This window comes from Rhinolophus ferrumequinum, chromosome 9 (genome assembly GCF_004115265.2).
Source record: "Rhinolophus ferrumequinum isolate MPI-CBG mRhiFer1 chromosome 9, mRhiFer1_v1.p, whole genome shotgun sequence".
Lineage (NCBI taxonomy): Eukaryota > Metazoa > Chordata > Mammalia > Chiroptera > Rhinolophidae > Rhinolophus > Rhinolophus ferrumequinum.
In genome coordinates, this window is record NC_046292.1 from 87610795 (window position 1) to 87623000 (window position 12206).

The following is a 12206-nucleotide window of genomic DNA, read 5'->3' on the forward strand; positions in this document are numbered from 1 at the left end:
TTTTTGGATAATGATACTGTTTTTTAAGTGTTGCCATGATTTTAACTAAATGAGTCTTTCTTTTAAGACCCATAAGTCTCAGTCTGCTTACATGGTGGATAAAATACAAACCAATGGTGCTTTGGCTCCATAGAATTGCCATTTGCTGGGGAAATTTAATGCTTGTAGGAGAGAATTTCTTATGGCATGCTTCCTGAAGCTGATTGACAACACAAAAGAGGTAGGCCCCAAAGCTGCTGGCTCTTGTATCTGGTCAATGATCCCCATTTTCAGTCCAAAGTATGTCCCTACCCACACTAAACTTGCCTTGGGCTTCCAGAGCCCAGCTTGAGGGTGGCAAAACCCCAAGAAATGTGGAAACATCCTTTGTCAGTTGAAAGTGTTGCTTAACAGTTGGAGTGAGGAGGAACAAAAAGCTGATACACAGTTTGGTTTATAATCGTGAAACCCATCAAAGTACAATAAACTAGACATTGTGCCACCGACATCCTATCACTCTCCTCCACGTCTGCGGATCCTAGTAGATTTCAACCCCCGTGGACTGATAGACCAACAGGGCTTAGTTTAAACTCATGCCGAGAAGGGCTCCAGATTGCCCAGAAACAATTGTGACATAGATAATCTTTGTACTTCAAGTGGCCACATTTTTGTACCATTTCGCATGGTATAAAAGTTTCACTATTCCCAATGTCCAGTTCTCTCCCATCTGTTAAGAACAGCTGTTAGGAAAGGTTTCATATTATAGAGTAGCAAATTTATGCAAACGTATCACCTTTCCCAGGGATAAAAGCATATTAGCATTATCTCTAATTTGTCCTCTATTGGGAGGATTTTCAGGATCAATAATCAAAATGGAAATGTTATGGGAAGTCAAGAGATTTTTATAGCAATCTCACACAGCAACCAAAGTGATTTTTCCCCCCAATAATGCAGTCCATGCTTCTTTCCTAAGTGATTTCTTTTCTACATCAGAATAAATTCTACAGTCCTACAAACAGCCTCCAAGGCCCCACTTGATGCCCCTCACCTGCTGTTGTCTCTGCTTCTGGAGGTCACATCAACCTCCTTGAGCATGCCAAATGTCACCTTACCATCATGTCCTGCTCTGGTCACTTTCTCCTAATCAGCACATCTACCCCCATCACTCTCTGTCCCCTTAAGCGGTTATATTTATTTTTTTCATAGCACTTACACCCATTGATATAATATATATGTATTTGTTTATCATCTGTTTACTCCCACCAGACTATATGCTCCATGAACGTATCCGTGTTGGTACCACTGTATTCTCAGTACCTAGAACAGTATCTGGCACTTACATGGCACTCAATAATTGCCTGTTGAATAAATCCCTGAACCATGCCACACCAGCAGCCACCTTCGTCACTGCCCATGTGGTCACACTCAGAAATAAAAATAAAATAGGTTTAGTAAGTTTTCTTTGCTGTTGTGACCACTGACAACATATAATAATGAGAATAATGATTATTTGTTCAGTTCATGACATGACCTTCACATATATTAAGTGATATTTATTATTTAATCCTCATCTTTTAAAATTGTATTTTTCAGATGGAAAATAGACTGAGGGGTTCATTAGCTTCCCCTGTCACGACTGCTGGACCAAACAGACAAGGGTTCAAATCATTGTTCAGCAATTTGATAGCTCGGTAACCTAGAGTCAGTTACTTCAGTTCTCTGAGTCCCAGTTTCTCCAGATGCAAAATGAATGTAAGTCTTAAAGTCGATATAGAGTGTCAGTACAATATCTCACACATTGCAATGTCAGGGTCCGGAGCATAAAATGAAAACTCCCCTAGTTTTATAATGAACAGAAGTTAATTCAAAACAATTGGTTACACTGATGAGAGAACACCTAAGACGTCAAATAAGAGACACAGTGAGGCAACCCAGGAATTAGCAATAGAAAAACAAACAAACAAAAAAAAACTGCCCACACCTGCAACAGCAGGTACATGAAGGAGGAAGTGTCACCAACACCCAGAAACCATCCCTAAGACAGCAGGGAGAGGTGGGAGCCATGGAGGTGACTCAGCCTCTCAAGAAGCAGAGAGAGAAGGGGAGACACACCTTGGCGTCTCCCTTTTCTGCCTGCAAAGGCTCTCATTGTCTAAACCTAAGTAGAAGCCAGAGGGTAAAGGAGCCTGGGAATGGGGTTTCCTGTGGATCCAAAAAGAGCATTCTGAAGTAAGTGTAAATCTCATCAGGCCACTTAAAGCAACCAGTTTCCAGCCCCTCCCTGGACACAGCCTAAATGCCTGTGCACAGTGTCAAAGGTCCCTTTGGTTCTTAACCTGCTCAGTCAGTGCTTTTCCTGCAACAGGTGTCTGGAGTGTCTCTCCCTCCCTTAGGCTCCATGCTTTCATTGTTCCCGCTGCTGGGAAGGCTCCTCTCCACATTACCCACCTTTAAGATTATACCTGAAAGCCACATTCTCTGAGGGGTCCTCTCTGACTTTTGTAGGCAGTCTCTGGGTTTCTACTGCACCCAACAGTTGCAATGATTTATGTTTCAGAAGCCTCCACCATAGCTTGTTCCTCATGGCTCGTAATCCGAGCCAAAGCCTGGCGTACTGTAGCCACATTTAAAATGTGTGTCAGATTCACTAAAGGAGCTCTAGAGAGAGTCCTGTTTCACAGGTGAAGAAATTCTCCTATCTCAATCTGTTCATGCTTCCTCTGAATTTTATCTCCTATCCTTTCCTTCCTCTCTGTGCTGCACCCTGAGCCACAGCTTCATCTCCACGTGTCCAGATTATTGCCTTGGTCAGCCATCGAAGGTGCGCACTTCTTAATGCTGATGGTCAGCATCACGCGGTAGCCTTATTATTTTTTTCTGAATCATTCAGTCTAGCACAGTGTTCGTTTTGTAGGTATTTTGCAAAATTACAGTTTACTCCAAAAAAGATTTTAAGAGAATTAGGAAGGATTGAAAGAAAGGTGAAATAAATTAAAGGTAGATAAGACACCTTAAAGAGTATCTATCTTCAATCACCAAATATTTATTAAGCGCCTATTATGTCCTAAGGGTCATACAAGCCACCGGCCATACAAAGTTAAACAAAACTCAGTCCCTGTCCTCGAGAAGCTTCTCCTTCCTTCCCTACTTCGCTGGGGCCACAGAATAAACAGTGCCAGGAAGATTTCTTCCTTTAGGAAACATCACATATATCTTCCTTTAGGAAACATCATATGTATCCATCTGTCTATGTATCTATATCTATATATCTATATCTGTATCTATATCTATATCTATCTACATCTACAGCTACACCTATATTTATATCTATATAAAATAAGGTGTGAATAGAAAGGGCAGGTTCCTGGAGGTCCTTATTGAAATGATCTGCTTTTGAACATTTGTGTTTTTCTCCTCTTTGTTGCTGTCATCCAAGATTTCTGTGCCCTTCTGATTGTTTCTTTTTGGTGGTGGTGTTTTATTTCTGTAGTTGGTAACCTAATGTTTCTAGGCGTCATTCAAGGACTTATTCCGTCCTGGACTCTGCACCCCTGTTCCATCATCAGACTGTTAAAACAAGCTTGCTTCCCTTCAAAAGGCTACTGCATTGGTGCATCCAGCTCTGCCACGAGCATCGCGCTGTCACAGTAACACTTCCGGTGCCCATTTGGAAATAGGTCGATTATTTTGAACATGAAAGGTGCATCTTGGTAAAAACAAATGAAGCAATTGAAAAAATGAGTTAACATCATGAAATTTACCTTCACCAGCTGGAGACATGCTATATTCATGAGTTCCTCAGAGACAAACCTCATAGAAGAATTCCCTATTAAAGAAAATCTGCAGTTACTAGGTGGAGTCATAGTTCAGCTTAAAAGTATTTATATCTGAATGGAAAACACCTTCTGAAGGAAAAATTTAGAGCTTGAAGCTTTGGTTTCATGGGAAGGGTGCTTGGAATTGCCAACTGGCTTGCTGCAGCCATCTCTTTCCAGGGCTTCTAAAGTCTCTCTCATGTGCTTAACAGGACAGGACATCTGCAAAACGCTCAATTCAGTCCCATTTGACATTTATTGGGCACCCACTCAGTACAAGGCATTGTGACTTTCTACAAAGACAAATAAGACAATACCCTTAGTTCAGTAAGAAAAATAGATATCTAAGTGAATAAGGGGGAAAAGCTCTGTTTGGGGTTTTCTGGTGATTGATTAAGGCTTGCACAACCAGAACTGATACTATTACTAAATGTAGCATAGGTGCCACTTGATTTTCAGATGACATGCCCATGAGATGAGAGAAATAGGTGTGTCCTGACATACGAGCTTCTTCACTTCAGTGCACCAGGGGAAACAGTGACTGACAAGAGTGTATTTTTCAGGTACAGGGGCCTCCTTCTCCTCCATGCTGAGTACAATCTTCCAGGTTCTAGATACAAGCAAGATGAAGTGTGTATCATCCTATTAGCAACAATATTCAACCATACCAACGATACTATACGCTAATGGTGGATTTCCTAGACTACTGGGGATCCGAATCACCACATGGGACATTGTGTTTTTAATATAAAAATATTCCAAAGCCATCAGCTGAACTATAAAATTAATTTTTTAATGCACACATTCCTCTGTAGGGTGCTACCTATGTGCTTTGACTGCAATGGGTTCTCAATTCTGAAATGAACGGTTGAGAGTAAACTCTCCCCACAGTCACACGTAACTGAGTCTGAGCTGGAGGTAGATTTCGCTGGCCAACTTCTAAGTGACACTAAGATGTAGAAACCATAAAAAAAGCTCAGGCCCATTGAGCCAAGGTAAAAAAAGAATAAAATCTTAAAGTAATTAAATATTTTTACTCTCTTCCTCCTGATTCTAGGCTGGGGGATTAAGGGGTTATGGTAGGTGCATTTCTCTGTATTCACAAATGTATATATAAGGAGAGAGTGAGACTAAAGAAGGCACAGGAGCGTTCCAATATTGGCACAGGGTCCAGCCAAATTTTGCCTTACAAATAGTATTTCTGTGGTCTCAAAAATAATTTACCGATTAAAACTAGCATTTAAACAAAGAGCATATGTTAATTTCTAGATCACTTGTGAAGATGGCACCAATTTTAGATAAGTGTGAAAGAATACAATTGGTAATTATATTTTTTCATGTTTGTAGTCCAATTTCAAAGATGAATCATTAAAAACAAAATAAAAATCCTTTCTGGGATATTATATTTCCTGCTTCTATTTTTCTTGCTCATAGTTTTTTAACACAAAAGTTATACAATTTGTGAGGGTAAAAACAAAACAAAACATCTATCCGGCATTTGACACTTTCAGTTAACATGAGCATGGTTGTCACCTATGTAGGGCTGCATTTCACATCCAGATTTGGCCAAGGATAGCTGATGGGCAGTCATAGCTGCTGATGGATGGGTGTTCCAGAGTGTAGCCTGATTGTGGTTTCAAACATGCCACCTCCTGAGGGTGAGAAGGGCTATTTAGTGAAATGAAATACTACTCTGTCACAGCTTCCTTACTCACAATTCAATCACGGAAAATTCTTCCCCAGTGCTGTCATTGAAATCATTACATCCAGAATTAAACATGGTGTAATAGAGCAAGCGACAATACCCTGAGGTACTATTGACATGTCAGGTCTCACATTAATAATCAGCTTTTCTATACAGTGAATATGAAAAGGACTGCCAATCTGGGTTCTTTTTTTTCCCTTTGGAATGAATGTAATCACTGCCTGTTCCTGATTTGCTTCCATACGCTGGTCTGGCGCCACATAGCCGGACCATACATATTCTCTCTTCAGTCACTGACACCACTTTAGAAACCTTCCCAACTCAAATCCATCTTAGCCCTGAGACCTTCTTTGCAGGCTCCTCTCAGCCAAGTTTTCTTTCTCACCACCAGTTACTGAGCCCTTGGACTCATACTTCTTTCTGTCTACTACCTACTACCACCACAGTACGTCCCCGCCCTGCCTTCTCGCCTCATAGCCCTTCAGATTTTCCCACTTCATTCTTCTCTTGGCTTCCTTCATCTCTGTAATCCCTCCAGCATCCTCCTCCTTGTCTCCATGGAGGCAGCATGATGCAGAGGACGGAGAATGGCCTTCACAGTGCAGACACCTTAGTCCACGCCCTGTCTCTGCCTCTGCCTAGTTACTTGATGTCCTGCATGTGACAACCTCATGGAGCCTCAGTTTCCCATCTGTGAAAATTCCCTCATAGGGTTTGTTGTAAGGAGCCCAGGAAACAAATCTTTATTCCTGTCACTTTATTCCCATCTCTATCTATGTGAACTACCTTCACAACTCTAAACTTTTACAGTAACAAAATTGAACATTTTAGCAATGTATAATGAAATCAATAAGAACTTACAACAAATTTCCTACGTCTTCAACACGCTCTGAGACTGTGAGGATTTAGCTAGAAGACATTAAGGAAACTAGATGTTGACCTAATAGTAGTTCAGTTGTTTGTTATTAGTTAAATAACAAATTTCTCTTTGGAAGGAAAAACTAGGTGATGATATTTTCTTCTTAGGCTCAAGTCTTAGACTGTGTGTCTATAATAAATCACCACTTAAATAAATAAATGTAAAACTCTCTAAGGCAGAAGTTGTGAAGTTTTATTGTAAGGGCCCGATACTAAACATTTTAGGCATTGCAGACCAGATGGTCTCTGTCACAGCTTCTCAGCTCTGCTGTTGTAACACAATAAGACGCAAATGAGTGAGCTGGACTGTGTACCAGTAAATCTTTATTTACACAAATAAGTGGCAAACTACATTTGATCCATGAACTCTAGTTTGCCGACTCCTGCTCTAAGGAATGAATGGAGATTATGGCGACCATAAATGATTCAAAAAATCAGAAATTATGAGTGGAGTTTAGATTTCAGGTGATTCTTCGATGACAATTCTGGAATTATTAAGGCTTTTCAGTTAATAATGAGCATCATCACTTTGGGTGTGTGTGCGTGTGTGTGTGTGTGGCAGCGTGACCTACAGAAGTCCTCTGACAGAAAACAGTCAGCTCAAGATTTGGGAATCTGGAATGAAATGGCCTTTGAAAGTAGATTTGGGTTCTATAGCTTTGTTGGGGTTCCTACTGCTGGAGCAGAGAAAGGACCATCTGGAGGAATCAGAAAGCCAGAGAAAACGGGGAAATAACAATAATAATAACAGTGATTTATTGAACTGCCTTCCTCATCATAAACTATGACCACAATTACCCACATTTTATAGAATAAATAAAAGGTTCAATTGAAAGAGGCTAAGACTTTGCACACACTCACACGGTAAGTATCAGAAACAGCCTTCCCTTTGGCCATAATAGTTCCCTCAACAAAAGTGACTGGCTTTCCCTGGGACAACCACCTTTCTTCAGATTTAGAACCTGAGGAGGTAAAATTGCCTCTTCTTCCTCCTGTCTTTACTTTCCAGTAACTGTTGAAAACACAAACAATATATATCTCCTGAGTCAGCCCATATTCTGTGCCTGGCATAAAGCTTTCATTATATTATAAAATCTATTTTCTTCCCATTTCCAGAACTAAACTGAAAAAAGACAAGAAAATGGGAGCTCAGCAATTAAGAAATGTGCCCAAAGTTGCGCCAATAGTTAATTGTGGAGTCAGAACTTGAACATAGTTCCCACCAACTCCAAAGCATCTTCTATACATACAGCTGCTGTGGAGTTTAGGGGTTAAACTTGCAGGTTCTCTCTCAAGCCAGACTGACTAGGTTCAGATCTCAATTCCACTATTTACTAGTTTCATCACCTTGAACAAATTGCTTAATGACCAAGCCCGTCTGAATTTCCTAATTTGTCAAATTAGGATGATGGTAATGATTTCTCTCCCACAGTTTGTTGTAAGAAATAAAGCAGTAAATCAATTGCACAGGCATTGACTTTTCCCATGAACTATAAGCTCCATGAGCACAGGAGTCTGTCTCGTTCACTGCCGTTCACTGTTGTATTCCTAGCACTTAGAATGATGCTTAGCACATAGCAGGCAATATTGTTGCATGAACAAAAAATGCTCAAACTAGAGTATTTAAATTAGGTCCTGAGTGGGTTCAAAGCCAGCATGAATAAACATGGTTTTCTTTTTCTTTACTTTCGTTTTGTGTAACATGAATTTGATAGGTCAAATTTAACATGAGTCTTTGAAATCATAATTTGAAGTGTAATAATGGAAACTAGTAATGGTCTTAGTTATTCCAATGCTCCCCACAAAAGTGGACATTAGTACAAAGGCCCATAGCATACAGCATCAGATATATTCTCCTAGTTCTTTGCTATTCCTGAAGGAACATCCTTATGAAATTCATTTTAAAATTCCTTTCACTCTTTTTTTTTAAATCTGAGTCTGTCATTATCACATAGATTTATCTCTGAAAGTTTATTTTTATTAAACTTGTGTCATATTTAATACTGTGTATTTTAAATCCAAGCCAGTATTTAGTGGCAACACCTGTCAGGAGCTACTGTAATAAATGAATTTAGCTGGCAAGATTGCCTTTGATATCTACACTTCAACAGTGATGGTGGTTCCAGAGAGCAACGATGCCTCCGGAGAAAAGGAAAACCTCAACCCCCAGTTTTAATGTGTGCAAGAGGAGTATACACAGGAAATTTGGGGAAACAGATGCCTTTGGAGCAAATAGCTTTTGCAAGTGGAATTTCTTGCAGACTTCTTGGAGGCTGAGCCCCATGTAGACCGAGAAAACCACCTCGACACTGTCCACCATGGCAGAAAACCATTTTTAAAGCTTTATTGATTTCTGATGATATTCATTCTGAGTGGTGATTAACTGGTACCCCTAACACAGAGCAAAATATTGGGGTTCTAAAACAATTGAAGTGAATGGATAAGTTTTGCTCTTGAAGTTTCTTCTGCTTACAATCAAAATAATTTGCAGACTAGGTTTGAAATGCAGCTTTCTTCATTTGAAGAATCAAATGTCTAATATATTTTGGAAAAGTTTGTAAATGAAAAGATTTGCTCCATTTTAAATTATTGATGCATTTGATTATCCTGTAAATTAAACTGTAATTTAAAGAGTGACAAAATGCTGTGAGTTTGACTTTTTATATACAGTGAAGACTTTGATTTTTCAGGAATCCATTGGTAAAATGTAGTTTAGAAGTTAACACGTGAAATAAGAATTTGTTCCAAAATGGCAGTAATAAAGAAAAATAAAATTTACCTGAGAGAGCTTATACATAAAGTATGATGAGCCTGGAAACATGGTAAAATACCCTGATGTTTAATCTTCTTTTGAAATAACTGCTGAAAATCTGTTATGCATGAAAAATTATGTGCACAGCATCTTGTATTATTTTATGTCATCCTTAGGTAACATTATTACCCTCATTTATTGATGAAGAAAGAAAGAAGGAAACAGGGATTTGTAAAGGTCAAGTAATTCGCCAGAGGTTTCGAGGCTAAGGAAGTAGCAGAGCCAAGATTCAAACCTAGATAATTGCCCCTGAAGCCTGAATTCTTGCCCAGGACATATGCCTAAATCATTGAGATTGGCAATAAACACATGTTTTGGTTGAATATGGAAATGGTTACGTAAAGCAACCTATAAATATAATCTTATTATAGGTCATGCAACACATAATACAGTTATATTCAAAATAAATAAATAACATTTGCCTTTTGCCATTAAAGAAGCAATTCTACTTTTTAGAGGGCAGAATTTTAGGGAAGGATAACTTCACAGTACCCTATAAGTTCCATGTCTGTTTCTGCAGTCCAGATTAGTATTTGTACATCTTATTTGAATTCATTGGCTAACCAACCAATAAAAATAAAAATCCCTATAAATATTGTTACATTTTTTATCTAGACATGACAAATCAGAGCCCTAAAGAAATTAAGAAAATGGCCTACCATCATGTAGCTAGTTGGTAACAGAAATGAAATTCAGCCTAAGTCTTATGATGTCAAGTCTAACAAATTATTTTCCACCTTCAGCTATAAGATGGCAGAGTGAAAACAAAACTGGTTTGTGAAATCTACTCAACACTGTACTTCTTTCTTCTCATAGGTCGCTATCCTCAGGAAAATAAGGGAACCTACATCCCAGTTCCTATCGTGTCTGAGCTGCAAAGTGGCAAGTGGGGAGCCAAGATTATCATGAGAGGGGACAGGTTTGTCCGGCTGTCCATCCAGTCTTCTCCCGAGTGCATTGTGGGGAAATTCCGCATGTACGTCGCGGTCTGGACCCCCTATGGAATACTCCGCACCCGCCGAAACCCGGAAACGGACACGTACATCCTCTTCAATCCTTGGTGTGAAGGTAAAGGGCAGGCATTTATTTTACTCATAAAAAAATATTTCATATGTGTACAATGCATCTCTTTTTGGAGGGATAACAAAATTATTCTAGAAATATGTTCCTTTTCTACATGCACTGTTTTCCATGATTAAAAGACAGAAAAAGATGCAAATTTTATCCTCAATATATATGAGGACAAAACCTGTATACGTAAAGTTAATGCTGCTATACATTGATTTCAGGCAATTGCCTGAAGTTGCACAATTAGCTAATTGTGGAGCTGTATGTTGATAGCGTCATCTCTGTGTTTACTATTGCTCTGTGAACAAAATGGACTCATTAAAATTGACTTTCAAAACTATTAAGATCCATAATCGGGCTTCAGAAAAACACAATAAAGTTGATCCTGTCCATAGTGGAGCTAACTTCTCTATCTCCCTGATTCGAGAACAGAAAGCCCTAATGTCTAAAGGCTTCTACATATTTGTTTATATGCATAATGGATGCAAATTTCATAAGCCATAACTGGATGTGCAAACACATAGCTTTATTTAAATATAATGCAGCTTAATCTCTACTGCCATTTTGAGTCTTCTTTCTGTCTGCTGCAGAAGCTTAATCTAGTTATATTTAAATAAACTCAGTCAAATCCAGGAATTTCTCTATCAATTCAATTTAAAAACTCAGTCACACACAATATTTTCTCTCCATCCCTATCTCTACTCTTCTATATCTGCCTCCTGCTTCCATACTTGGCATCAGGCTGATTTTAAGTTCCAGAGGCAGATGTAAATATTGCAGCAGTATTGGTGGGAGGGGCTCACTTTTAGCTCTTAAGAAACAAGGAAGGGCGTGGTAGATGAGGGTAAACAGGACCAAGTATATGGTGATGGAAGGAGAACTGACTATATCCCTCAATGTGGTATATAGACGATGTATTACAGAACTGTACACTTGAAACCTATGTAACTTTACTAACCATTGTCACCCCAATAACCTTTAATTTAAAATAAGAAATAAGTAGTAAAACATATAAAAGCTTACATGACACTGACTTCTCACATCATCTTACACCGTGTGCATTGCTCTCTAAAATCTTCCTAAATGAATCTATATTATTGCTAATTTTGAATGATCTTTGTTTGTGAATTGCTTTTGAATCATGGTCTATCTGGACTTACACATAGATAATAAGTGAACAATGTTTTCTACTCATATATAACATAAACCTGGACCCTACTGACCTTTTCTTTGAATTATCTATTCCAACAGTGTTGGCAGATGGCACCAAGTTAATTCTATACTTCCCACCAACCACCCCTATTATCGTGTTCCCAATAATCTTATCTATGTGACAGATGTTTAAGGTTGATGGTAACAGGAGTGTTACCTGGACCATGTGTAGGTCAAAGGTCCACTTCTGTTTATAGTAATCTTGTCAACCAGATAGAAGGCATTCTGCAACTGAGTGAATGGGATGCTATTTACAGAAATGGAAAAGACTGAGGAGAGTAAAGGTATAGAGACAGACTAAGATTTTGAAATGTTAAGTTGGAGATAACTTTAGATAGCAAACAAATGAAAGTAGTTTTCCTGATATGTGACTCTGGAGATGAGAATCTGAAATGTAAATTTAAGAGTTATCTGTACCTAGGGAGAAAATAAATCAAGAAGATACAGTATCAGGTCCTAAACAACACCAGCATTTAAGAATCTGATACAGAAGGAATCAGCAAAGGAGTCTGAAATGGAGGAGTACATAGGAGGTGGTTTATTTTAAGAAAATTGAATTTTAAAAATCCATACTTATAAAATAAATAAACCAGGAGTTTGTTATTGACTTTCCTTGTATTACAAAAGGAAAATCATATATCTGGTGTCCTAGGATATTTAAAGAATGATATGATTTACACAAACTTTGGTTTGTTTG

The 12206-nt window shown here is 38.7% G+C and overlaps 1 protein-coding gene across 3 annotated transcripts in view; it reads left to right on the plus strand.

Moving 5' to 3' along the window:
* Nucleotides 1-12206, plus strand: part of F13A1 (coagulation factor XIII A chain) — a 180259-nt gene that overhangs the window by 41642 nt on the left and 126411 nt on the right. For all 3 annotated transcript variants that reach the window (XM_033114690.1, XM_033114688.1, XM_033114689.1), the window contains exon 5: nucleotides 10046-10297. In XM_033114690.1, coding sequence (XP_032970581.1) covers nucleotides 10046-10297 — 252 coding nt within the window. The remainder of the gene's footprint in view (nucleotides 1-10045; nucleotides 10298-12206) is intronic.